Raw genomic sequence first — 25,888 nt, 5'->3', positions numbered from 1 at the left:
CATTTAAGTTCATTGAACACACCTTTTCCCAAAATAGAAATAAAAATTCCATATTTAAGATGAGTTATAATAAATGTGATCTACTGACACACGCTAGTGCGCAGGTCTGATGTCGGATGCGCCCTGTGTGTGCGCGCGAGCGAGAGTGTGTGTGTGCGCACAGGGGAGGAGGGCACCAATCCTCCCAAACTCCTACACAAGCGTCTCCAACACCTAATCATTAAAACACACACACCACATCTCCACGGAAACTAAACTTACACACAGTATTGAGTCCTTCACAACCTCGGAGCATCGGCCTTGAGCATCATCACACTCAGCGCGTGAGTATCTTTGAGCAGATGGGATGGATATATCGGCGAGAGAGCCTCAATTGTTGCCCCTTTTGTTTAGGGGCTCGTGCAGGGGGGCCATGTTGTGAGTCTATCAGCCAGCAGACATGGGGCTTTATTTAATAATTGCTAACGTATATCAGTTTGTCGCGCTAGTGGGGTTGTGACCGCGTGGATAACGCGAAGATGTGTGTGTTTGTTTGAAGTTAGTGTTCAAGACGTCCGTTGATTGTCAAATAAACTTTTGGAAGCGAGAGGCCTGTGTGTTGTTTTATCAACAAAGCGGCTCGCGCATCCGAGCTAACGCGTTAGCAGAGACAAACGCACCACAGCAAGATTTCCTCGGAATCTTCGTTTCGTGTTTAGCTTTGCGTTTGTACTTGAAAGCTGCTTTGATATTTTTAAGCGCTGTTTGAGGCGTTTACGTTTAAATAAATGCGTTTTGCGCTACCATAAACCCTCACTGGGGCTTAGTCTTAGCGAGGCGCTAACTGGCGGAGTCACGGGCCCTGCGATGCTAACAAACAACAGACACACTCGATTAAGGAAGACCACCATTAGGGCGATACGTATAAATGTTTTAACAGGGGGTTGTAAAACTACGACATCAACAACAACCTAGTATCCATTTACGGTCTATCCAATTTGAAGCTTTACTTCACCGCCGTCCATCTTCGGGGGGTTAGCCGTTAGCATTGTGCTAGTAGTGTCCACCCAAAACATTCACACAGAAACGCATCGCTATTTTAATAGTTCAACGTTGAACAAATAAATTGGTCTGTTGGTTGAAAAACATCCAACAACGATACAATTATATATATATTATAATATCGCGTGAAATGATAGCTTCGTTCTTATGATACTTGAATATGTTTGTATTTTGTATTAATAGCATATACTTTCATGGAGTTACCAACGTATCAGGAATGTTTTAGTTATGTTTTATTCTTCAGTCTAAAGAAACATGTGTCTAGACGTTTTTGTGAAGAATTTGGAAATGTGTTTCTGTTAGTAATGACGTCAGTGCTGTTTACACATGTCTGTCTTTATTCTGTGTGTTAAACAAGTTTTTCAGGGTAGCAAGGCAACGTTTTGCATAACCCAGGTCTGATAAGGATGCCAGATATTCAAAATAGACCAAACCGTTCAGGAGAAATAATTAATGAGACAGCAGGTTGGCTTCATTGGCGAAGTGTGCATGAACTGGACTTTTCTCTCTAGGTTTCCCCGTGGAATGAGCGTTCCATGCAGCATCCTAGGTATGAATGACGTGGCCTGGCAGGAGACGCGAGGCGGGATGCTGCACACAAACGGTGCACCAGAGGCCGTAGGGGTCCGAGTCCACGCAGGGGGCTCTTTAGCCACCGTAGGAGGTGCTGTTCAGGGGCCTGGAGGTGCACACCCTTTGCCAGGGATGGATCGTGGGGCCAATCCGAACCCCGGCACCCCTCAGCCTCCACTTAGTGGCCGTTCCCAAGATGATGCCACTGTGGGCTATTTCTTTCAAAGGCAACCTGGGGAGCAGCTGGGCGGATGCACTACTAGCAAACACCGTTGGCCTACTGGGGACGGAAACCATGTTGACCAGGTATGACTGTGACACGGAGCGCACTGACATCTGCATGGGGTTGATCTCGTGTTTGATCTACAAATAATCTAAAGGCTAGATTTCTCTTGCCGCAGTCTGAGACGCATTAAATTGTTATTTAGTCTCGATACGTGTTCATTCGTGAAATTTATTATAACAAAACTATCTGGAGAGCTACATTCGGATTAGTTGGTTGGGGTCATTCTGGAAACCTTGAAAAACATTTCCAAACAAACTCAAATTCTTATTGCATTAGGTGTGTCTTCATGGGGTCTTTAAATCACAAACCTAAAATGCAACTAAAGCATGTTTAACACTTTATAGAAAGTTAGTTACGCTATTAGTGGTTTACGTTGTTGCCTGTAACTTGTTTTTTCTTTGCTGGTGAAAATGAAGACATGTAGAGCCGGCAGACATTACAAATGCTTTCTCCATGTGCAGGTACGCACGGTGGATGATATGAATTATGATTTTCAAGCCTTGGCTCTGGAGTCTCGCGGAATGGGCGAGGTATGTGATTAGATGATAGTGTTGTTTCCATCTTTTTGTGACCAGTATTACCGTCCCAATCCTGTAAATGCCCATATTAGGTTTATATTAACTATAAAAAATAAAATAGTTTTGACCTAATGATGTTTAAGTGCTTTAGTTTGTAGTTGGTTTTGTTTGAGTTTTTCTCCTCAGTTTATTTTAAACACGTTCAGAATTGATATGTTGACTTTTGTTTCAGCTACTTCCGGCAAAAAAACTGTGGGAATCAGATGAATTGGCAAAAGATGGCCGTAAAGGGATGTTGCTGGGTGAGGAATGGAGAGACAATGCCTGGGGTTCTTCCCGTAAGTTCTTTTAACCCACTATAGTGTTGTGATTGATCATTATTGTCAATGTTGTATGTGAAAATTGACCTGGAAAGATATTTAGTTGTTAACGATTAATTGCATCCAGAATAAAAGTTTGTTTTTACATAATGTATGTCTGAGCACTGTGCATATTTATTTTGTATTTATAATCGCATACATGTATATTTAGGGGTCGACCGATTATCGCCCTGACCGATAATGGATGTCGATATTAAACATTTTTATGATTTGCGACGTCTGTCATTTTCAAAAGCAGATTTGCCGATAAATTCATTTATTTGTGAAAAGCCTAATTTGATCTAATGCAGCCTCCTCTGTTGCAACACACCACCCTCTGGCCTAGAGCAATGCCCGCCCACCGCCCATCTGATTTGTTGAAAGCCACGAGCCAATCAACGTGGAAGGCTAAAGACACTGAACGGATTGCGCTCTTGCTCTCGCACGGAATAGGCATTTGCACATTATTTTAAGTCATGCCAATTCACAAATACAAACCATTTGAAAGCATCAAGTACTCGCGTGCGCTCAAAAGACGATCTTTAGTCAGTGCATTCAGGCAATTCATGCGCACACAGGACACAGCCGCCACTCAAACTGCTCGCAACAAGTGTCAGATTGAGTTCTTTTCCTAACTTATTACGTATAAATGTTCAGACACGTTATAATGCCCGTCTTGGTGAGTATACACGTAAGCACGGTCGGTTGTCTTCAGTGAGTAAATGTGAACAGCATCTGTAATAAGTGCTATTCCGTTATGTCTTACCGTGCCACCACATCTTTTTTTATTACTGCAGAGAAAGACTTATATACTCCAGAAATTTTGGTCATACAAATAAGACTTCTACACATTATTCGAAACTACTAATATGTGATTGGTCTTCTTTTATTTGCGTGTTCTCATTATCTACAAAATGTTTTGCTTTGGTAAAAGAGTGAAACTATACAGACTGTGCTTTCAGCAGTCTCTCTCTGCGTGCATCTTTCTGAAACGCTTTTAAAGCAGATTTAAAAGTCTGCGAAAACTCATCATTGAAACGTAAAGCATGTGTCTAAAGAAAGCTTGAAGTGTCTACTTCTAAATGATCCAATTAATATTCTCTGATTATGTACTGAGAATGTAAGAAAGTAAAGACAGGTACAGTTTCTCCCGCATCAGCTCTTTTTCACGTGATCTGCACAAGCCACAAACAGTGGCACAACAGAACAACAAGAATCTTTGTCAAACAAAGAGGAAATCTCTTTACAAAAAATATTAACATTCCGTTTAAAAAGTCACCACTACGAGGATAAACTTGTTTCATTGTAAAGAGCGACTGCATCAAATGGAGCGCATTCTTTCTGATGAGTGTTGTTTCTTTCTGTCCTTACGGTTTACCATCGTGTTACTATAGTAAACGTGAAATAACCATAGTTTTTGGGCAATGTTTTCATCAGAGCTCTTGTTATTCTTAATTTTAAACATATTTTTCATTTTTACACCAGACATACACAGTGGGGGAAATAATTATTTGATTTAAGTTTGCCTGCTTACAAAGAAAGGGTCTGTATTTTTTTATGGTTGGTTTATTTTAATTGATAGAGACAGAATATAAAAAATCTGGAAAAATTTTATATAAAGTTTATAAATTGATTTGCTTTTCAGTCAGTAAAACATAACTTTGTACTTACTGGAGAAACCCTTGTTGGCAAGCACATGTGTCGGGAGACATTCAAGTCCACTCCTCTGTAAATCTTAAATTTCTTGGCAAATTAGAGTTTTAACCTCCTTCACAGATTTTCTAGAGGACTAGGGTCTAGAGACTTGGCTAGTGCATTTAATGTGCTTCTCCTTAAGCCAGTCTTTGGTTGTCTTGGCAATATGTTTTGGGTCTTTATCATGTTAAAGGCACATCCACGACCCATCCTCAGTGATCTAGTTAAGTTTAGGAGTTTCTTGCCTCATGCGGTGAAGTAATCCTGTACCGAAGCAGAGAATAAGCCCTAACGCATAATGTTTCCAACACTGTGTTTCTCTGTAGGGGTGGGATTCTTGGGGTCATAGTCAGCATTTCCCTCCAAAACAGGAGTCAATTTTCTTCCCGTTTGACCACAGCACTTTCTCCAAAGCCTTTTCTGAATAATTTTGATGTTCATTGTTAAACTTCAGGCAGACCTTCTTGGGCAGGAAGACCTTGCAGGTGCTTCATGATTTCAATCCATTGTGGCATAGAGTGTTACCAATGGTTTGCTTGCTAACTGCGGTCCCAACTGTCTTGAACTCATTTACAAGCTTCTTCCGTGTAGTTCTACCCCATTGGGGAAATCTTGTAGGGAGCTCCAGACCAAGTTATTTTGTATTTATTCTATTTCCAAATAATAAATTATTGCACCAACAGTTGTCTTCTTACCAAGCTTCTGTCTGTAGCCTATTCAAGGTTTGTGGAGGTCTACAATCTTGTCCCTGACATCCGTTGAAACTTATTTGGTCTTGACCATGGTGGTGCAGAGGTTGAAATGAGAGATACAGATTCTGTTTGCAGGCATCTTTTATATACATAACACGCTGATTTAGGAGTACTTTCTTAAAGTGACATGACTAATCTGTGGTCCATATAGGCACATATCCAATCTGTGGAGCCAGAATTCTGGCTGCTTGGTAGGGGATCAAATACTTATTTCACTGACTGAAATGCAAATCAATTTATTACCATTAAATAAACAATTCTCCAGATTGTTTTTGATATTCTGTCTCTATCAGTTCAAATAAACCTAACATACCCTTCATTCCTTTGTAAGCAGGCAAACTTACAAAATCAGCAGGGGATAAAATAATTATTTGCCTCATAATGGTTTATAAATCGGTCTACCTGGTCTGTAATGATCGACATCGGCCCTGAAAAATTGTTATATGCAGTTATATACACCTAATGTATAAATGTTTATATATAATATAAGTTGTATACATATTAATATGTATATGTTCGTGTATGTTTATATAAATACAAAATAATTTGCCCAGGTGCAGACATACACAGAATAGAAGTTTGTTTTTACATACTATAAGATAAATCGTTGAATGGCCTAAAAGAGACAAGTAGACAAATAAATCTCAATTATTTGATGGACAATACTTTTTTGGCCAATTCTGATACAGATTTTAACAAACAACTATCGTCTGATACCGATATTTGTCAATTGCATGGCATTTAATTTGTTTTACTTCGCATGAATTGGATCCATTTAACAATTTAAGAGAGGCACAAGTTAAGATAAAAATGCAGTAAGACAACAAGGCAAGCTTCAAAAGCGGTTTTTGCTATCCAATATTTATTTTATGAACAAACATTAACTCCTATTCAACTTGACATTGAACATTTGTCTGTGCTATTGCTATTTAATTATTTTGCTGAAAGAAAAACGTTGGATTTTTCAGACATTGCTTCCCACGCAGTTAATTAATAAACCATCAATATCTGCCTTTTTCATGCTATTACCAATATGACGATGGCGTAAATTATTCCAATATTTACCGATTAATATCAGTGGACGATACATCGGTGCATCCATACAAATATTAATCAGCCATATTTTATAACCGTGAGCGTTTTTAAATACAGATGTTAAATGTAGTTTAAAAGTAGTATGTTTTCTATTATTGTCAAAGCGTGAATTCTTAATGCATGTTTTATATTAACAATCTTTTTTATGCTAATTTTATTATGGCATTGGTGTTTTTCTTGGCTGTGTTTAGATCATTCAGTATCTCAGCCTATTATGGTGCAGAGGCGACCAGGCCAGGGCTACAACGGTAACGGAGATGCAAGTTCAGTGCTTTCCCCACGATCAGAGGGAGGTGGTCTGGGTGTGAGTATGGTGGAGTACGTTCTCAGCTCCTCTCCTGGAGACAAGATGGACGATCGCTACAGAAACGGAGGCTATGTGAGTAACTGAGCTACTCCACAACACTTCTCAGTTATTCACAAATAATGTTTTCATTTGGCAAAAGTGTAAAATCTGACATCATATGCGCATCCACAGAAAAGAGGTAGAGGCATTCCAAATTTTCATGTAATCAGCATTTCTAGGTGTATTGGGGCCATTTCAGTTCAGTGTCTGTTGAATTTCAACAAAATCAAACCTTAGGAGAAAAAAGACTGACAGCATGACAAGACACATGAAAACTGTGAGAAATCACAGGTTACCACATAAGAAATAATGATCGACTTTTCCTAAATACATGTAGAAATAATAATGTTGTATTGCTTAAAATTACAGAGCTTCTTTTCTTATTCTGACCGTTTTCTCTAGTTTTCATTTTCTGCAAATAGAAACTATATTTTTGTTTGAAATGTAGGGGGATTGTTAGTAGTTCACAGAATAAAACAAAGATAATTATATTTCAACACATACCTATAAATTGTCAATTCAGAAAAACTGAAAATGATTTTGAAATGGTCTCTTAATTTAATACACCCCTGTTATTATATGTGTGCTAACTGTATGCAATATGATGATTTGAGGAAAATTTTGTCAATACATTTAACAAAAACGTGCTACCATTAAGTTTTCTCTTCATAAATTCATATGGAGGTGAGACTAGGATGACTTTTAGGTTTATTCTCTTAGTGATCTGTACATTAAACTTTGATTTCTGATGATATCAGGGTGGTGGAGATACAGATTCAGATGGCAGGGAAAAGGGTGATCTGAAAGAAATTGCTTCATTCGAGGAGGACAAAGGCCCAGAAATGAAGCTTGGAGAAGAAGGGGACCCCTCAAAAGGCAGTGCTAGAGGATTACTGAATGGAATGGACTGCAAAGACTTTAAGTATGATACGTTTGTTTGCAGATAGTTTCATAGACAAGGTTGTGGTATATTAAGAAATGCAGTTTCTGTTTTTCTCACTGATCAGCAGTTTTGAATGTTAGCAGTGTTTTAATTCAAACCATCTCTTACAGTCCCACCCCAGGCAGCCGGCAGGCGTCGCCCACAGAAGCAGTGGAACGATTAGGTCCTGGTCAGTCTGGATTGGAAATGATGGGGCAGCACCACCCACATGCTCTGCAGCCACCCAACCCCATTGCAAACAAACCTACCATTGAGGACTTCCAAAACCAGGAAGCCCAGAACATGGGCGGCATGGAGCAGCAGACAGGCATGGAATCACTCCAGTTTGATTATGCTGGGAACCAAATCCAGGTGGACTCATCTGATGCTACAGTTGGCCTGTTTGACTACACCTCCCAACAGCAGGTATAACTGCTTGCTTTATTTCGAAACGACTTTTACAGTATCATAGGAAGATGTTTTTAATAGTAAATTAGTTCACCATCCATGCAGCCTGGGTCAGGAGGCATAAAAGAAAGCATTTTGTGTTCTGTTGTCATTTGCGCAATGATTTTGACTAATGTTAGAAACCGTAATCCATGACTTGAAACCTAGCAAAAATACCTTCAAAAAGATGGTTTGAAGCCCGGCAGCCCCCGGGTGCAGTAAACTATGAGAAATAATGTTGGTAACAAGAACCCAGGGGTGAGAATATAATGGCATAATTTGGGCGAAATTTCTACAATTTGCATGATATATGCAGAGTAGCACTTAAAAGGCCAAATGTTTGGTGATGGGTGATATAATGTTTACAAATGATTTGTGTTTAAGTTGTTCCAGAGGTCCGGTCATCTCACCGTTCAGCAGCTGACGGCAGCGCAGCAACAGCAGTACGCCCTCGCTGCGGCCCAACAGCAGCATCTTGGTAATGGCACCTTGCGCTCACACATCATTCATTTTCCTTTTGTGACTCCGATAGGGTGCTTTAATACAAACCTTTAATATTGGATGTTCGGTTTTGCTCTTTGGTACTTGTGTGCGATTTGTTTGGGTAACGCAAACATTGCGTTTTATATTTTCCCTTTGTGATTTTCTGAAAAGTTTTTCACCGGTGTTGCTTTGAATCTACTGTTCCTCTTTACTATGTGACTTGAAATGTTCCCGTTAGGCCTTGCACCTGCATTTGTGCCAAACCCTTACATCATCAATGCTGGCCCTCCTGGAGCGGACCCATACGCAAGCCTGGCAGCAGCTGCAACGCTTGCAGGTACATGCGTGTGTATGTCTTTCAACCATAGCATAGGGAATGCTGGGATTGCTGATCTAAATCTGCGTGTTTTCCCCTAGGTCCAACAGTGGTCCCTCCCCAGTACTACGGTGTCCCATGGGGCGTGTATCCAGCCAACCTTTTCCAGCAACAGGCGGCAGCTGCCGCCAATCATTCTGCCAACCAGCAGGCGTCCAATCAAGGCCCAGGGCCGGGACAACAGGTGAATTACATAATCTTATGTGCGCATAGATGGTTTCAGCAGTAACAACACAAACAAACGTTTTTTGGTCCAAACTTCCGGTAGACCTCAGCAATCTGTAACTCAGTAACTGTTGAGTAGTTTAAATTTAATTTAATACAATGAATGTACAGTAAAACATGAATCTAATTTAAATGGATGTAAAATAAATATAAAAACGTATTATATTAATTTCAAACACAGACCTGAAGTTAACTTCAGGCCAGGTGCGTGTGTCTGTTGAAACAGTCTATAATCTTAGAATTAGAATGATCTAATCCATTATTACTTTGGTCATATCTAATCTTTTAATGGTTGTTATGATGACGTAACTCTGTAATCCAGCAATCAGTATGTACAATGATACCAGAAAGTGTCTCGACACATTATTGTATAATCCAGTTCATGTGGAGCAAACTCTGCATGCAGGATTTACATCAGAAACGCAAAATCAGTTCAATGAATGTTACTGTTTAAAATTATATTCAGTAAAATTGTACTTTATCATATTATTATATTCAGCTTTCATTAGGCCTGTGCGATTGGGGAAAATATCAAATTGCGATTTTTATTTATAAAATGTTTTAACAGACATTGCCACTCAATATTGTCAATAGTGTGAAGCACAGTATGGGTATAGTTACCCTGCTGAAATAAAACAATAAAAAACATTCTAGAAATGCTAACTGTTTCCATGAAACCATTACAAAATTCCCTTTTGAAGTGTGTTTTGGGCATTACTGTTGTTCTATTGTTTGCCAACAGCCAGATTACAATAGTGTAAACTATGATAGTTTCCATTAAAACAAATTCAACTCTCATTATAACCCTTAAATCCATAAAGTTTTCTATTGTGTAAAAATGGTACATAGGTTACATAGGCTGATAATTTTGTTTTTTAAGTATTTGGGATTTTAAAAACAAGTAGAAAATGTGTTGAATTTTTCATTTCATCAAAGTGAAATAAGCAAAACTGTTAGATAGAATTTACAATAGCATTAGGAAACAGGTTGTGTGTGCACAATGTGTAAAGTCCAAACGGCTTGTCCAGGAGACGCGCCGCACAAGGCAGAGATGCCTGAGTGTAATACAGGCTGTGTGTGCTTCCTTCTGAATGCCACTCAAAACGGAACCGATGCATTTCATATTTTTCACATCGCAACCTCTTACGATAAGCAAATCGCAACTTCTCACATCATTGTTGAATGCAGTGACAATAGATATAAATAACGAGATGCTACATTTAAGCGTCCAGTCACGTGTCCACCATCTTGGAACGGTCCATGGACGTCACTTACAGTTGATTAGAATGCCTCAGCACTGCTCAGCCATGGCTGTGGAAACCACAGGATTTAAGTTCCCGAAAAATTGAATAAACTTTTATTGTTGGCTTATTGCTGCTAATTTTCATAATCGTACACCGTCAGCTTGATATTGAATGTTAACAGACTGGCTCCCACCGTGCCAATATGGCGGGCGACCTACATATAGTGGCCTATTTAGACCGAAGCTAATGCGGCATCTAGTTATTTAGATCTATGGTAGTGACAACAACATTGATTTCATTTAAACCTTTAGTTATTTTTAGAACTCTTTATATAACTTGACCTTTGAACGCTCAAGGAAACGTGTTACTTTTAGGTCTGTTGATTATAGTCTCTATTGTCTTTTTCCATCCCCCCATTAGGTGATGCGTGCAGGGACCAACCAGCGACCTATGACCCCCGGCCAAAGCCAGCAGAGTCAGCAGGAATCCCTTGCTGCAGCCGCAGCCAATCCGGCACTGGCGTTCACTGGCATGTCAGGTAGGGCACTCGCTGATCTTTTCTTCCTCTTCTAACTTGTGCGGATGCTATGAACATTTTGTAACAAACAAAAGATATAAGTGTTTTGTTTATGTATGCTCATGTTCCTATTCCAGCTTTGCCTTCGACATTTGCCTGAGATTCTTGGTCTCAGAAATGTCCCATTTTAAACAGACGATCAAAGCCATTTAGTGCGTCACAACTTCATTTCAGACAGAGATTTGGGCAAAGAAGTCAATAGGTGTGATATCACTGATTGAATTTGAGCCTTTGGCTAGTGTAGCGTAGCCTTTAAATGTACATGTGAAGTCTTTAAACTGTAGCTTTCTAGACCAAGATCTTAAAAAGCCAGGAAGTTTTAGTTGGGAATTGTTTTTCTAGTTTTGACCAGACCTTTTTTTATGCTTGAATCAGGTTATCAAGTGTTGGCACCAGCTGCGTATTACGATCCAACAGGAACACTTGTAATGGGTCCTGGGGCTCGCACTGGCATGGGTGGACCTGTCCGACTGGTCCAGACCCCACTTCTCATCAATCCAGCAGCTGCACAGGCTGGTCAGTATCACCAGTTCCTTAAACTAAAAACATTATCAGGATTTTATATTAAATGAAATGTATATTTCAATTACACTAAGCTTACCAATACTCACTATTGTTTTATTAATATTTTAAAATCGAAATTCTAATATTTCTTAGCCGCAGCTGCCTCTGCCTCAGGCTCTGGTAACAACATGTCCGGTCCTGGTAACGGCCTGTACCGCTCCATGGGCTGCCAACAGCCCCAGCAGCCTCAACCTCAGCAGCAGCAACAGTCCAGCGGCCTGCCCTCCAGCTCTTTCTACGGTTCTGGCTCGGTGGCACCCAGCTCCCAGAGCAGCTCGCTCTTCTCCCACACAAGCGCGGCACCTCCACCCAGCAGCTCTCTGGGTTTCAGCGGTACCAGCGGATCTCTGGGCGTGGGGCTCGGCTCTGCTCTCAGTGCCTTCGGCTCCTCAGGTCTGTTGTCAAACTTTAAACAGACTGTGAATGGTTTCTAAGAAACGCTGTTGATATTTGAAATCGACACCCAAACAAATGTACAACTATGCTGAAGAAACACACCTTCTTGCGTTGTTGCTCTGCCGACATAACTTGTTCAGCAAATACTATCAAATGTTTTTGTTTTGGTTAGGTATGCACCGATACTACAGTTCTCCATCGATACCGATTATTCAGAGTGATATCTGCAAGGGATGTTGCGGTGTTGACATTTACCACTGGTTAATTGATCTGTTAACACCGGATGGACCGGGGGTCGAAGATGCGGCCCTGCGCATCACGCATTTTACTTTCAGTTTTAAAATAGTGGCAATTCGGGAAAGGCAATTGCTTAAATTAATGGTGGATTCAAATCTATTAAAGAGTACAATGACATTTGCTTATATAAAACACGGACGAATAATCACATCACACATCAAGCTAAAAATAAATAAGAATCGAAAATAAAAATACATTTACGTTGCCTATATTAACGAAAAGAGTAATCACAGCACACATTGTGCTACAAATAAATAAGGGAATACGAAACTAAAATCTTTGACGTTAAGCAAATAACAAACGAATAAGAAAGGAAAATAAGTGGCAAAGCACCAGCTTTTAAATAGTAGAACAAAAATAAATAAAACCTCAACCAGCTCTTGATAGTGCTTACATAGTCTACATTTTGGACAAGTGATGTTATCGGTAGGTGGGTGGACTCTCCGTATCACCGGTGACAATGACTATCGCAACAAGGCTAATATCTGCCTATACCGATAGTTTGGTAGTTATATTAACTCGCATAAACTTTAAAATTTTAATTATTTATGTACATTTTTAATATATCATCAGCTGTTTTTAACAGCTATTGGCCCATATTTTATCCACCGATTCCGATAATTGGACGATATATCTCTAGTTTGAGTCTTTATAAAAAAATCGGATTTAAAGAGAACAGAGATTTGTGGTACAGTGAGAGGTAGACCAACCTAATGATCATGTTTTGTGACCTAACTACATAGTGTCTCAAACTTATTCATTATTTTTTTGCATTGAGGGTTTGTTTTCCTTTTTCTATTTCCATGTGCAGTGTCAAGTTCCAGCAGCAGCAACGCGACTCGTCGGGACTCACTTTTGGCCAGCTCTGACCTATACAAGCGTGGAGGTGGCAGCAGTTTAACTCCCATCGGCCAACCTTTCTACAACAGCCTGGGATACTCCTCCTCGCCCAGCCCTATTGGCCTTACACCTGGTCATTCACCTCTGACACCTCCACCCTCTCTGCCTTCTTCCCATGGGTCCTCATCTAGCCTCCACTTGGGTAGGTTTTGTTGGATCAGTCAGTTGATCCAACCTGTTTGAATAAGTGCTATGTGGCTGCAGAGTGAAATACAAAAGGCGTTGGCAACAGACCGTCATTCAATACCGCCAGTTTGAGACCCTGTTTAACCTGTTTGTCATTTGTCAGAGCTTAGTATGGTTTTGTATCTTGCCCCTTTAGATCCTCTGTTCTCTACTGTAGTGTATTACTGAACAAACCAGTCCCCACAGGATTTTGCAGAGATATTTTTATTTGTTTCTGCGGCCTTAAATGCTTAGTTTTGAAGCTGCTTTTTTCAAATTTTGCGATAAGTCACAGGGATTTTTACAGCAAAGTTAAAAATACCAATTGAATTGGCAAATTCGTTTGTCATTTGAAGATTAAGGCCTGCCCAAGAGCCCATTTTAACTTACAGGTCAAGCAGCCAATCACGTTTAGTTTCATGCCGCTTCGTGTTTATGGTTTGGGAATGTCTCTTCGATAACGTTTATGCCATGAACCTCGCATACTTTATTTGCAAAATCTGCAACAATGCAAATGTTTTGGCAACTTACTAAATTTTGATAGTTTGTTGTTTGCATTTGCCAAATCCTGCAGGGACTGTGAAAAAACGAATTCATTGTTTATAGAGGAAAAATGATTCGTGAATAATAGTCTTTTATGTTAGCCATTCCCCTTGAACATGATGAAACCGAATCTCTCTATTTGCTTTTAAAAATGACGAAAACTTTTCAAAATCAAACCATTTTACTTGTTGCTATTCACAGGTGGTTTGCCCAATGGCAGCGGTCGTTTTATTTCTGCTGCCCCGGGAGCTGAAGCCAAATACAGGAGCTCGGGCAGCACGTCCAGCCTGTTCAGCTCCAGCAGTCAGCTTTTCCCTCCACCACGAGCCCGTTACAGTCGCTCTGATGTCATGCCTTCAGGACGCAGCCGCTTGCTGGAGGACTTTCGCAACAATCGCTTTCCAAACCTGCAGCTTCGAGACCTGCCTGGACACATGGTGGAGTTCTCGCAAGACCAGCACGGCTCCAGGTACAAACGCCTACCAACTTTTTCAAACGTTTTGTTAAGTGTTCCCATAGATTTAAAGTAACACAATTCTTTCAATGTGCAGGTTTATCCAGCAGAAGTTGGAGCGTGCTACACCAGCAGAGAGGCAGATGGTGTTCGGGGAGATCTTGCAGGCTGCGTACCAGCTCATGACTGACGTTTTTGGGAACTATGTCATCCAGAAGTTCTTTGAGGTAGCTTGTCTTCATCTGGTAGCCGTTTAGGACGGTTTTACTGTCACTGAAAGTCCAAACTGTCAGACCTGTTTTAGTATTTGCAGTTAACTGAACCTTTCATCTTTGCTGTAGTTTGGTAGTGCGGATCAGAAACTCGCTCTGGCGACTCGTATCCGCGGCCATGTTTTGCCACTGGCTTTGCAAATGTATGGCTGTCGAGTGATCCAGAAAGCTTTGGAATCCATCTCCTCCGAGCAGCAGGTAATTGTAAGTTGCCTTTTGCTTACTTTGCACATTACACCTCGACACAAAGTAACAGTTGCATTTTATAATTTTATAATAAATATACCATTAAATCACCATTCAAGCCTTCATTCATTCAAAGAGGACACGGAGGGATCAACAGTAACTACAAGTTTTGTTTTTCCTTAATTTTCAATTTTTTAGTGTGACATTGTGCGGGAATTGGACGGCCATGTGCTCAAGTGTGTGAAGGATCAGAATGGGAATCATGTGGTGCAGAAGTGTATCGAGTGTGTCCAACCCCAGGCTCTTCAGTTCATCATTGACGCCTTCCAGGGCCAGGTATCATGACTTTAGTCAAGTTTATTTTTTGTTTAATTTAGGGCTAGGCACAAGATGGGGATACATGAAATATCTTAGGTATTATTTGTTTATTATTTCATTGACTGGTTTGTATAAAGGAAAGTTAAATAACAATTCTGTAACAAAAAACTTGTATTTGATTTTCTGTAAAAATTCTCGTTACCGTAACATCCCGATTTGTACATTCCGAGTACATCATATTTGAATTTTACTCCGTTTGAATTACAACATATGTTCTACTAGATCTTCTCGAATGACAAAACATTGACAGAATATGAATTTCTAATAATGAATAAATGGTGAAGTATCCATTCTCGCCCTTACACTTGTACACAAAGATATTTACATTTAGTTGGATTTCATTTGAAGAAACCCATTGACCAGTACCTGTAAAATGACTAGGGGTGTCGCCGTCTAAGGGTTTACATAGTCGAATCAGAATGGTCACGTGTTGCCTATAGTGGACCAATAGTCGAATCGTATGTGTGTGTGTGACGACACCAGGTGGTTAAGGGTACAGCGCAACATTGATGCACCACAAAACAAACAAACATTCATTTACAGTATTTGTTAAGAATAGAATATACCTTTTATAACAAATAAAAAAAAAGTAAGTAACTAAAAAAGCCAGAGTCAAGTCACAAAATAATGTGTTTAGGCCAAATGTCTTAAATGCAGGGGAACATATTAACAAAACACAAGCCACAAACCCTTAAACGTCACGTATCAATGCGGTTCCATACAATGCTAGATCCGAGCTGAATGCCCAAATATTCAGTAAGTGACAAATGTTTGGAAACTGTGCTGGGTCATAGCCAGACCGACTACCTGACTCGTATGCACCGGGGGTTTCGGTACCATACCCTTAAAATGTCCCATTTCTTTGCATATAAATAATATTTGTTGCCGCCAGTGCCTGCCCATCAACGCCACTGCCCATATAACCAAAATGGCATGATCCACATTGCATAACACCACCTCCATAACACAGAGACTTGATCGCTGTGTGTTTGTGTTTCGTAGGTGTTTGTTTTGTCCACTCACCCGTATGGCTGCAGGGTGATCCAGCGTATCCTGGAGCACTGCACCCAGGAGCAGACCCTGCCCATCCTGGAAGAACTCCATCAACACTCAGAGCAGCTGGGACAGGTACGATTTCCCCACACCGCCATCCCGAAAGGGTGCCGTTATCTCTCGGGCGTATAGCACATTTACTGTAGTTTACTGTAGATGGGGCCTCTCTTCTCATTCTTTTAAATATATAAACAGTTGTGCTTTGAAGGATTGTGTGACATGTAGGGTGAATGGAAGAGAGGCCACGCTATTAGATGAGCTCTGTGAGAACGTTTTTGGGGGGGGGGCAATTGCATGACATTTTCTGCATGACCTATGTATGCAATTGTATCTTTTGCCTATTTTATTGTAACTTATTTAGTCTCTGTGAAGGATGTTCATGTGTCCAGTTAGATGTGCTTGATGGATTTTGATGCAAAACATCACCCACCCCTTGACCCCCACTTATTTTATCTAGAAATATCAAGGCGTTTCATTGGAGATGACCCCCAAAACATATTATACAGTGTCCAGCGATGCACTGTTCAAGGTCAGAGTCACGCGCCTTCCTCCTCCTAATAAAAACCTCCTGGCGTCTCCTCGTCTCCCTCTTAACCAGCCTTTGTCTAACACTTAGATGCTTCTTCTCCAGTCACAGTTTGCTCTGAAGGGTTCCTGTTCTCTTTCACCCGCCTGCCTGCCTTTCTTCATGGCTGCCTACTGCTCCTCTGTCTGCCTGAAATCCACTTTTAATACAATTTAGACCTCAAGAGTAGACCGCATGTTTCATTTGGCAGCAATGAGGTTGTGAGGTTGAGTGTCATGGTACCAAAATGTCTGTAGGTTAAATGAATACAATTATTAAACATTCTACTGCACATGCTCTCTTAAAAAGGGAAATATTAAAATGAGAAATGTATAAATGATTTTTAAGGTAAACCGCCGCTACTTTACACACAGAAAACCAGAAAAACACACATTTTAACCAAAGAAGTGCATTTGACCTCTCGTGTGTGTTTGTATGCGAGTTGACTCAGTTTTTATTGCACTTATTTCAAAATATTAGTGTCCGCTTAGTCGATGAATGGAGCGTTTTAGAAATTGAGTTTGTTGATGACAGTGGTGCAGAAAGTAGACACTCGACCATTCAAGCAACACATTCTTCACCTTCTTTCTAACCCTCGCAGCCTTAATTTGCATCACATTTAATGTGCCGTCTTCTCTGACTAAGGTCTGTTTTCTTTCCTTCACGTGATATTTTCCTAAACTCAGCAATTCATGTTTCTGGTCTTGTACTTGCTTGCTTCACAATTGTTTTCTTTTTCCGTTCCACTCCTGAGCATCCCAGATCAACACCTTTGATTTGTAGCGGGAATCCTACAGGATAGTTCACCCAAGAATGAAAATTCTGTCATTTACTCATCATTTTATCAGTTTAAACCTGTATGACTTTTTTCTTCCGCAGAAGACAAAATGAAGATACGTGACCCTGGACAATAAAACCAGTCCAATGTGTCAATTTTACGACATTGAGATCCCCTAAAAGCAGAATAAATGCGCTTTATCTTGATGTGTGGTTTGTTACGATATGACATATTTGGCCGAGATACAACTGAACAGAAAAAACTAAATATTGCGAAAATGCCATTTGAAAGTGTTTAACGCTGTTAACAGGCCGTTGCTAAGAAGAAACAGGTTTGTTTTAATGCTCTCTATTGGCTTACACTGTAATGGCGTTGTGAGGAGTAGATGAACCCGAAAGCAGGAAGTCAAACTTTACATAAATATCAAACTTGAGTGGGTAATTCTCTAAGAGCGGGCAACAGTGTGTCAACTTTATAGGTGTGTTTCTGGCCATTTTTGTTTGCGATGTAGCTGCATCCACTCACAAAAATCAAGTTTTAATGTATTTACAGTAGGAAATTTACCAAATATCTTCATGGAACATGATCTTTACCTAATATCCTGAGGATTTTTGACATTAAAGAAATATCTATGATTTTGACTCAATGTTTGTCGGCTTTTGCCACAAATATTCCCGTGCTACTTGAGACTGGATTTGTGGTCCTGACAAAACTAGGGATGTACCGATCCGATACTCTGGATCGGATTTGGCTCCTTTTTGAATGGATCGGGTATCGATCATGCGCGAGTGAGCACAACCGATCCAAATCCGATACCAAATTACCAGCAATTGTTGAACGGGGAGCTGTATTTAAGTAAATAGAAAACGTTCGTTTTATTTGAGAAAAATGCATTTACTTAAAAATAATAATTAAATACTTAATTAATTTTGCGTAATGGCCCGACAGGCGAGTTTAGTGGGGAGACCTTTCAGGACCCAACTTTATGCCTATATGGAAATTTCAGCGCGTTGAAGATGTCGCAGATGCAGCACAGCTGCCAGTGTGTAAGTACTGTTGCGCGTTACAACACGACACATTTAATCAAACATCTTCAGAAGCATCACGGAAAAGATCACAAAGAGTTTGTACAAGCGAAACGCAAAAAGGACGAATTAAAGCACCAAACCTTGCAGGAATTATTTCAAAGGCAAGAAAAACTTCACAAAGACGACAAAAAAAATCTGTAAAAATCACAGAAAAAGTTGTGGAATTTATTGTACTAGATAATCAGGCTCTCTCTGTTGTGGAAAATGTAGGCTTCTGTCGCCTGAACCGCGTTAGTTTACCATCGCGTAAATACATTTCTGAAACAGCTTTGCCCGAGTTATTTTATAGTGTCGTCGCATGTTGCGGATCAGTTAAAAGATGTCAAATCTTTGAGCTTCACTGCTAATATTTGGAGCTCCGACGTGTGTCCCATTCCCTTTTGAGTTTAACCGCGCATGGGATGGATTCTGGTTACGCATTGCAGAGTGCTGTGCTACATGCTAAAGAGTTGCGAGGATCACACAGAAGCAGCGTGATTTCAGCTTCAATCAAAGAAATGCTGGATGGTTTGAAAATACAGATTGTCATTTGGATGACTCCATAGCTTGATTAAATGTAATTTATTTCAATTATAAGTTTAGCACAGTGTTCTTGATAAAGATGTTCGTCATACTGTGTATATTATTTATCTAAGTTTTGATGTATTTCATGAATATGCAAAGCTTGACTTTAAGCAGATAAATTTAATGACTGTGTGAGTTACAGACATTCTAAACCTTAGAAGGTCAACAATAACTGATATCGGATTTGGATCGGTATCGGCCGATATTTGAAAGTTCAGTATCGGAATCGGATCGGCAGAGAAAAACTGGTATCGGTGCATCCCTAGACAAAACCAGTCTTGAGTCAACCTGACTAACCAGAATGCTTGTCGTGACACATCCTCTGAAATGTTGTTATGGTCATTCTTTAATGCCTGAGCAAAGTCGTCAAGGTATTTCTGTTTTTGCCTTCCAGAACTGTCGTGGATGCGTTTCCACAAAAGCAGCGCTTTTATAGTTTGGTATCCACTCACAAAAATCAAGTTCGATACATTTACGGCAGGAAATGTACAAAATATCTTCATGGATGATTTTTGGCATAGAGGGAGAATCTATCATTTTGACCCTTTCGATGAAAGATGATTTGGCTATTGCCACAAATATTCCCGTGCTATTTGAGACTGGTTTTGTGATCCAGGGTCACATATTTTGAAGAATGTTCAGTGGTAATTTTATTGTATGAAAACAACGCCAGTAAATTAGAACTGCTTAACCAACATTTTTGGAAATATCATCTTTTGTGTTCTGTTGAAGAAAGTCATACAGGTTTGAAATGAGCAGAGGGTGAGTAAATGATGACAGAATTACAATGTTTAGGTGAACTATCACTTTAATAGCTGAACTAATCTTGTTTAACCAAACCAACCCAAAACGAAGTGACTACTCAATTCCTCGTGTTAAGACAGGCAGGAGGGTTCAAAGCAAATGCCACACATCCTCTCGTAGAGATTGTGACCTTCACACGGTTATGCCACCTTCACAGTTGGCATGTTTGTTGCCAATCATTTGCATAGATAATATGGGAGCTAATGCTGTTAATTCATGCGGCTGGGTTTTAAGACCATTTTGGCGATTCGATTCTTATTTATGTTTTCGATTCAATATTGATAAGTTTTGCAGACATGGAATCCATATTTAAATATATAGGCTGGTAACTGAAACCCCCCTACTCGGCTAACTGAATGAAATACACCCATTACGTTAATAGCGCAACACGCAAAATTGTTTTGAATAACTTTTTCTTTTCTTTATTCGAGTAACCAAATATTACTGTAAAAAATTCAAATGTGCAACAGCGAATACATGAACCACTTACAAATAAAACCGACAAATTCAACTTGAACAATGGCTCCCTCCTCTGGACGAGAGGTTAAATACAGATATTATTCTCGGAGGCGAATCGAATCGATTTCTTTAAATTGAAGATTGATTTAAATCGAATCAATGATTTTTACCCAGCGCTATTAATTCAGAGGCGATTGGTTGCTGGTTTTGGATTTGCCCCAGTGAGTGGTGTAAGAATTCAGCTTATTAAGGGCTGTGTGGTACGGTAAAACCATTTAAATGAGTTTTTATACCGGACTATCGCGATAACGTCACATCGCCTTTCTCTCCATCTACAGGATCAGTATGGTAACTATGTGATTCAGCATGTTTTGGAGCACGGCCGTCCCGAAGACAAGAGCAAGATCGTGGCAGAGGTCAGAGGGAAGGTTCTGGCTCTGAGTCAGCATAAATTTGCAAGGTCAGTTGAGGCATTATTTGCTTCATTTTTGGTGTCCGCGAAACATTTTTACTGGTTTTGAGATTGTTGAAATTTGTGAGAACGCTTTGGCTAATTTGTTTTTAAAATCTGTCTTGTAGTAATGTTGTAGAGAAGTGCGTGATTCATTCATCTCGTGCGGAGAGGGCCCTGCTTATAGATGAGGTCTGCTGTCAGAAGGACGGCCCCCACAGCGCCCTCTACACCATGATGAAGGACCAGTACGCCAATTACGTGGTTCAGAGAATGATTGACATGGCAGAGCCAGCCCAGCGCAAAATCATCATGCACAAGGTATAAATCACGTCGGTTTTATGAATGTCTTTTGTGTGTTAATACGCTGTACCCTTATTCTGAGATCGTGCCGCTTATTTCAGATTCGGCCCCACATCGCCACTCTTCGCAAATACACGTACGGAAAACACATCCTGGCAAAGCTGGAGAAGTATTACATGAAGAGCGGCTCCGACCTGGGGCCTATCGGGGGCCCCACCAATGGCCTCATGTAGGGGGCTTACACCCCACCCTGGCCCTCTTTCCCCTCAAATCACGTCTGTTATGGGCATCTCCTCTCCGTCACCCTATAGGGGTTTTACCAAATAAAAAATGAGGTGGGCTTCACCTAAGAATGCTGTGACGTCTGACCGTGCCCTTTTGCCGTTCCTGGCGCTGTCGCCAGTGTCCCCCCACCAGAGAGCGCATGGTCTAGAAGCTGTTTTCTGGGTAAAGCACAACTCTCTTGTTTATGACGTAATTGATGTAACTGACTGTTTACTTTTTCTTTTCTAGTAAATATCTTGTACATTTTTTTTACCTTGTAAATTCTCTGTAGAAAAGTAAACGTTTGCTTAAAACGTTCAAATTCTTACAATTTACACCAGCAAGTGACTTTATAAGGCCAAACTGGGTGATCCATTTTAATCGTCTTTCCTTTCTCTTGAGTTTTTTAGCCAGAATTCTTAACGGCAGCGTGGCACATTCAAGGCCCGTTTTAGCACGACGGGACACATGCCAAAGCTGCTGATGAAATAAACCAGTCAGCCGATCTCAAAGACACTGGCCCGTTGGCGACCGCTCTTGAATTCCGATCAAAGAGCTTCGCTGGTGGTTTGGTGTGCCGGTAGTCTTGTTCGTTCCCTCCCTCATGTGTGCTCCATCTTTAGTTCTTGTTTTCTTAACTTGACCCAACTTGGAGCTGGAGAGTATTTGAGCGGTTTCAAAACAAAATCTCCAACCATGACCATTTCTGACCAATGACCAAGATCCCGTCTTGGTTCGCTTTTGCCGTTTCGAAGGACATCTAGATTTAGATCGGAGGAGCACATCTACGAGTCGTATTGTGATAGAAACCCGGAATTCATTTTTTCGTACGGGTGGGGGCAGGCACGTGGGGGGGGGGCGGTAAGGGGTATGGCATGCCGCGTCTGGATTTAATGTTTAATGGAATGATTTTTCTTTGTCATCATGTTTGTGAAACATCTATCCGTCGAGTAGTTTTTAAACACTGCCTTAGATACGGTATGGTTGTGTACTGATTATCATCTCTTTACATTGTAATAGCTTAGGCGAAATGTATAGCATCTTTATGTATAAGTAAATATGAAATTGTTGCTCTTTTTCGGGTGGGGGTGGAAGGGGGCGGCGCTTGAGTTTTAGACTGCATTCAGATGCTGAGACTGGCGGGCGACAACCTCGTCCGTGGTGCCATCCCAGGACTTTTAGCTTTGGATGAACTTTTTTTATACGCGAGGCGAGAAGAACGAAAATGCGCGGGATGAAATCGGACGTGGCGCTGCCGTCTTCTGCCACACAACTTTTCTGTATGACTAGTATATTAATGGCTTTTGTTCTTTTGCTTCATATGAATAAATGTAGAATACATGTAGTATACGTGGAGGTATTAAGTGTAAGTTTATTAGTTGAATAGAAGAAAAAAAGTATCTAGTTGTGATGTTGGACAGGCCTTGCTAAATCGCGTAGTGATTGCTTTTATTTTGTCTGTACAGTTGTACATTTGTAAACGTTAACGCTGTAAATGGAATGTCTTTTACACTTTTTGGGGAAGAAAAAAATGAGCAAAAATGTGCATTTTGATGTGTGAATATTCATCACTCCTTTCCCCTCGAAATATAATGTATACAGTTTTCTTTGAACAAGCGTTATTTTAAGGATGAAAATCTTTTTATGGCGTCACAATCTCAAGGCGGTTTTGTTTTTAATCCGTTCTCGGAAAAGGTCTGCCTCTTGATGTACCTGGAGCAGCGACACCTTCTGTCGACATTTTCATTTTGACGTGTGGCAGTTGAGTAAAATAATCGAAAATTCGTTGATAAAAAAGCTGTCTTTGGTCCTACCTGCTACCGTGGAAATATCACAGGACATGACAAGAATTATTTTTGTATAAAGGAGTGCTGTATTTTGGAACAGCCACTAACTTGTAAGTGAAATAATTGTAAGATATTGTCAATTATATAAATATGAACATATGAGTTTTGTCACACTGTCAAAGTCATGTACATTTTCAGGTGGCCTTATGTACATTTCCAGATGTTAGACAAGGAGAAAAGAACTCATTTTTTGGAAGCAGAATTGTGACTATGTATGATTAAACTGTTCTTCTAACATTTGACTTCTGTGTCCAACTAATTTATTATTTCCATACACTCACATCAACGAATTTATCATCCCTTAGTTTAGTAAGAAAAGCGGTGTTGAACAAAAAGGCCTGGCACACAATCTTACAGTTCTTTCCAAAGTAGTTCAATACAGGATTGCAGTCAGCGCTGCATCATATAACACAGCCGTCACGTTTATGATACATGAAACATTTTCATCTTAATACCATTCCATTGAAATGTGCATTCATTTTGGTAATGGTGTGTACTATACTGATATAATCTACAACAGGGGTTTTCTAATTTTATGACCTCATGACCCCCAAATATGATTTGTAAGGGGGACCCTTTTCTATATATAAATAAACATTTAAAATTTAGTTTGATGCATTGTATTAAATGTGATATTGTAAAGACAACTTATTGTTTCCATTTAAAAATTGTCTGTGCTTGTTGGATGTATATAACCCCGAAGAGATGTTTTCAGTTCAAATGGATTTGTACTGTAGCAACTTTAGCGGAGTGTTAAAAGAGGAACTGTACTGAGAAACTTACTAGAATGATCAAGGTAAAAAGAGATAACGCTTACTAAAAAATGAACCAATAATGTTCTGTAGACCTTTAAAAACATTTCCATAAAGGTTCTAGGGTCCCCAGACCCCAGATTAGAAACCCCTGATTTAGAACATCAGCAGGTATTTAAAGACAAACATGCAATCTTTAACCGATGAGAGATTAATATAATAACTCGGATGCAAAGAAAAGGGTTCTGATCGTCTTTTAAAAAATAATAATCTGTACATGATTCCATATTGGGGGACAGTAGAGAATATGTCAGAGCATAAAACACTTTGATTCATCCATAGCAAACAACATACATATGTTTGACATCATATTCAATCTCTTGTATGTATATATAACAGAATGTATACGGTTGAGTGTATATTGTGGCACGAGGCAAAATATTCAAGAAAACATGTCATTACAACAATTTGTTGAGTTAATTACCATGGGTAATATTTGTAGTCCTTATTTTGCTGTTGGGGTGTGAATATGAAAACTGGAGTGGCACATGTCAATCATAACATCGTTGAAGCCTCTTCTGCGCCTGACTGACACACAGCCAGAAGGTGTCGGACAAGAGCAGATTCATTATGTTCTGACACATCGCGTATCGGGATGGCGTACAGATTTATTTGAAAAGAATCCATTGCTGCAGGCAGTGTTGTATTCAACAAACGTTAAATAATTATAATAAAATAATCTGTTTTTACGGTTTGGTGAATTTAGTTGTTACTCTTGTATCTAACATTATGGAGGGAATTTTTATGAAGTGAATTTCTGTGAAAAGCCACCAACTCGGATCTCACTGGCACACAGACACGTGGTTTATGGATCTCTCAATAGTTAGGCAATCAAAGATGGTTTATTTTTCCCTGTGCAATGTTTAAGCAATATGATATTTGTTAAAGGGGACAACGGTCAACCATTTACCACAAGTTATGAATCTGTAGGGTCTTAATGAAATGTCTGTGACATACTTTGGTTTAAAGGTATCATGAACTGGCCTTTTTTATTATTTTATACTGTTGTCTGATGTCTACGTATGAGGTTCACATTATTTTTACATTAAAAAAACATCAAAATCAATAATAGGCTATATAACGTGCGCCGCATTGAAGACTTGGAAGTAAACTCTCTCTGCTTTGATTGATTCTGAAAGACATCAGTGCGCCCTGAGATGTACATTTCAGTGTGTCTGTTTGTCAAGCTACTTGCTTAGTTGGAGCCTTCTGTAAACTTGGTTAGACACGTCGGTTACACGTTATCAGGACATATAAAGCGATCTCTAACTTCTTTAAATAACTGTCAACCACGCATCAGAATCCAAATCAAGCGACTGTGTTCTTCCAATACAAGGCGCTGCAGAATATGTTTGTTTTCCCCTTGGAAATCGCAGCGACCAACCTGCGGCCGGACATGGTTCTGTGGTCCAGCTCCAGTACAGTCCTCATAGTTGAGTTGACTGGGAAGAGGCCATTAAGGAAGCATTTGAAGGAAAAATGCCAACTTGTCCGGTATCTCTGGTATGCCAACTTGGTAGCAGAGGCTGAAGCTTGGGGATGGACAGCAAGTGTTCCTGGTGGAAGTGGGCTGCAGGGGCTTTGTTTCCGCTACAAGGCTGCTTAAGGAAGTAGGGATCAGAGGACAGGCCCAACGGAAGGTAGTCAAAGAACTTGCCACTTGCTAAGAGAAGCAGCCACTAGCTGTGGTTGAAACGGAAGGACACGACATGGGCTGCCAAATGACCACGTAATAAAATGGTGTTGTGTGTTGGAATGTTACTACACGCGAAACCGGGGCATTGAGCATCCATTATCGGTGCCGCT

The 25,888-nt window shown here is 40.1% G+C and overlaps 1 protein-coding gene across 4 annotated transcripts; it reads left to right on the top strand.

Annotated features, from left to right (window-relative positions):
* The first annotated feature begins 98 nt into the window (after window positions 1-98).
* Window positions 99-23,511, top strand: pum2 (pumilio RNA-binding family member 2). 4 transcript variants are annotated; one of them, XM_079475140.1, is made up of 23 exons: window positions 99-323; window positions 1,554-1,920; window positions 2,362-2,430; window positions 2,651-2,756; window positions 6,511-6,698; window positions 7,424-7,587; window positions 7,719-8,013; window positions 8,419-8,512; window positions 8,756-8,854; window positions 8,935-9,077; window positions 10,783-10,900; window positions 11,315-11,455; window positions 11,597-11,896; window positions 13,008-13,238; window positions 14,006-14,273; window positions 14,356-14,485; window positions 14,600-14,728; window positions 14,915-15,052; window positions 16,097-16,222; window positions 16,605-16,676; window positions 20,744-20,865; window positions 20,985-21,177; window positions 21,261-23,511. In XM_079475140.1, exons 2-23 carry the CDS (start codon window positions 1,567-1,569, stop codon window positions 21,390-21,392), a joined length of 3,612 nt encoding a protein of 1,203 aa, XP_079331266.1. In that variant the 5' UTR covers window positions 99-323; window positions 1,554-1,566; the 3' UTR covers window positions 21,393-23,511. The 4 variants fall into 4 exon arrangements, with proteins under 4 accessions (XP_079331266.1, XP_079331265.1, XP_079331267.1 ...); XM_079475139.1 differs by having other exon boundaries at window positions 14,600-14,734; XM_079475141.1 differs by lacking the exon at window positions 16,605-16,676 and having other exon boundaries at window positions 14,600-14,734.
* Window positions 23,512-25,888: the final 2,377 nt, after the last annotated feature.

The sequence above is a fragment of the Barbatula barbatula genome, assembly GCF_947034865.1.
Source record: "Barbatula barbatula genome assembly, chromosome: 15".
NCBI lineage: Eukaryota > Metazoa > Chordata > Actinopteri > Cypriniformes > Nemacheilidae > Barbatula > Barbatula barbatula.
Note: the sequence above shows the minus strand (reverse complement) of the source record. Positions and strands in the feature narration are given on the sequence as shown.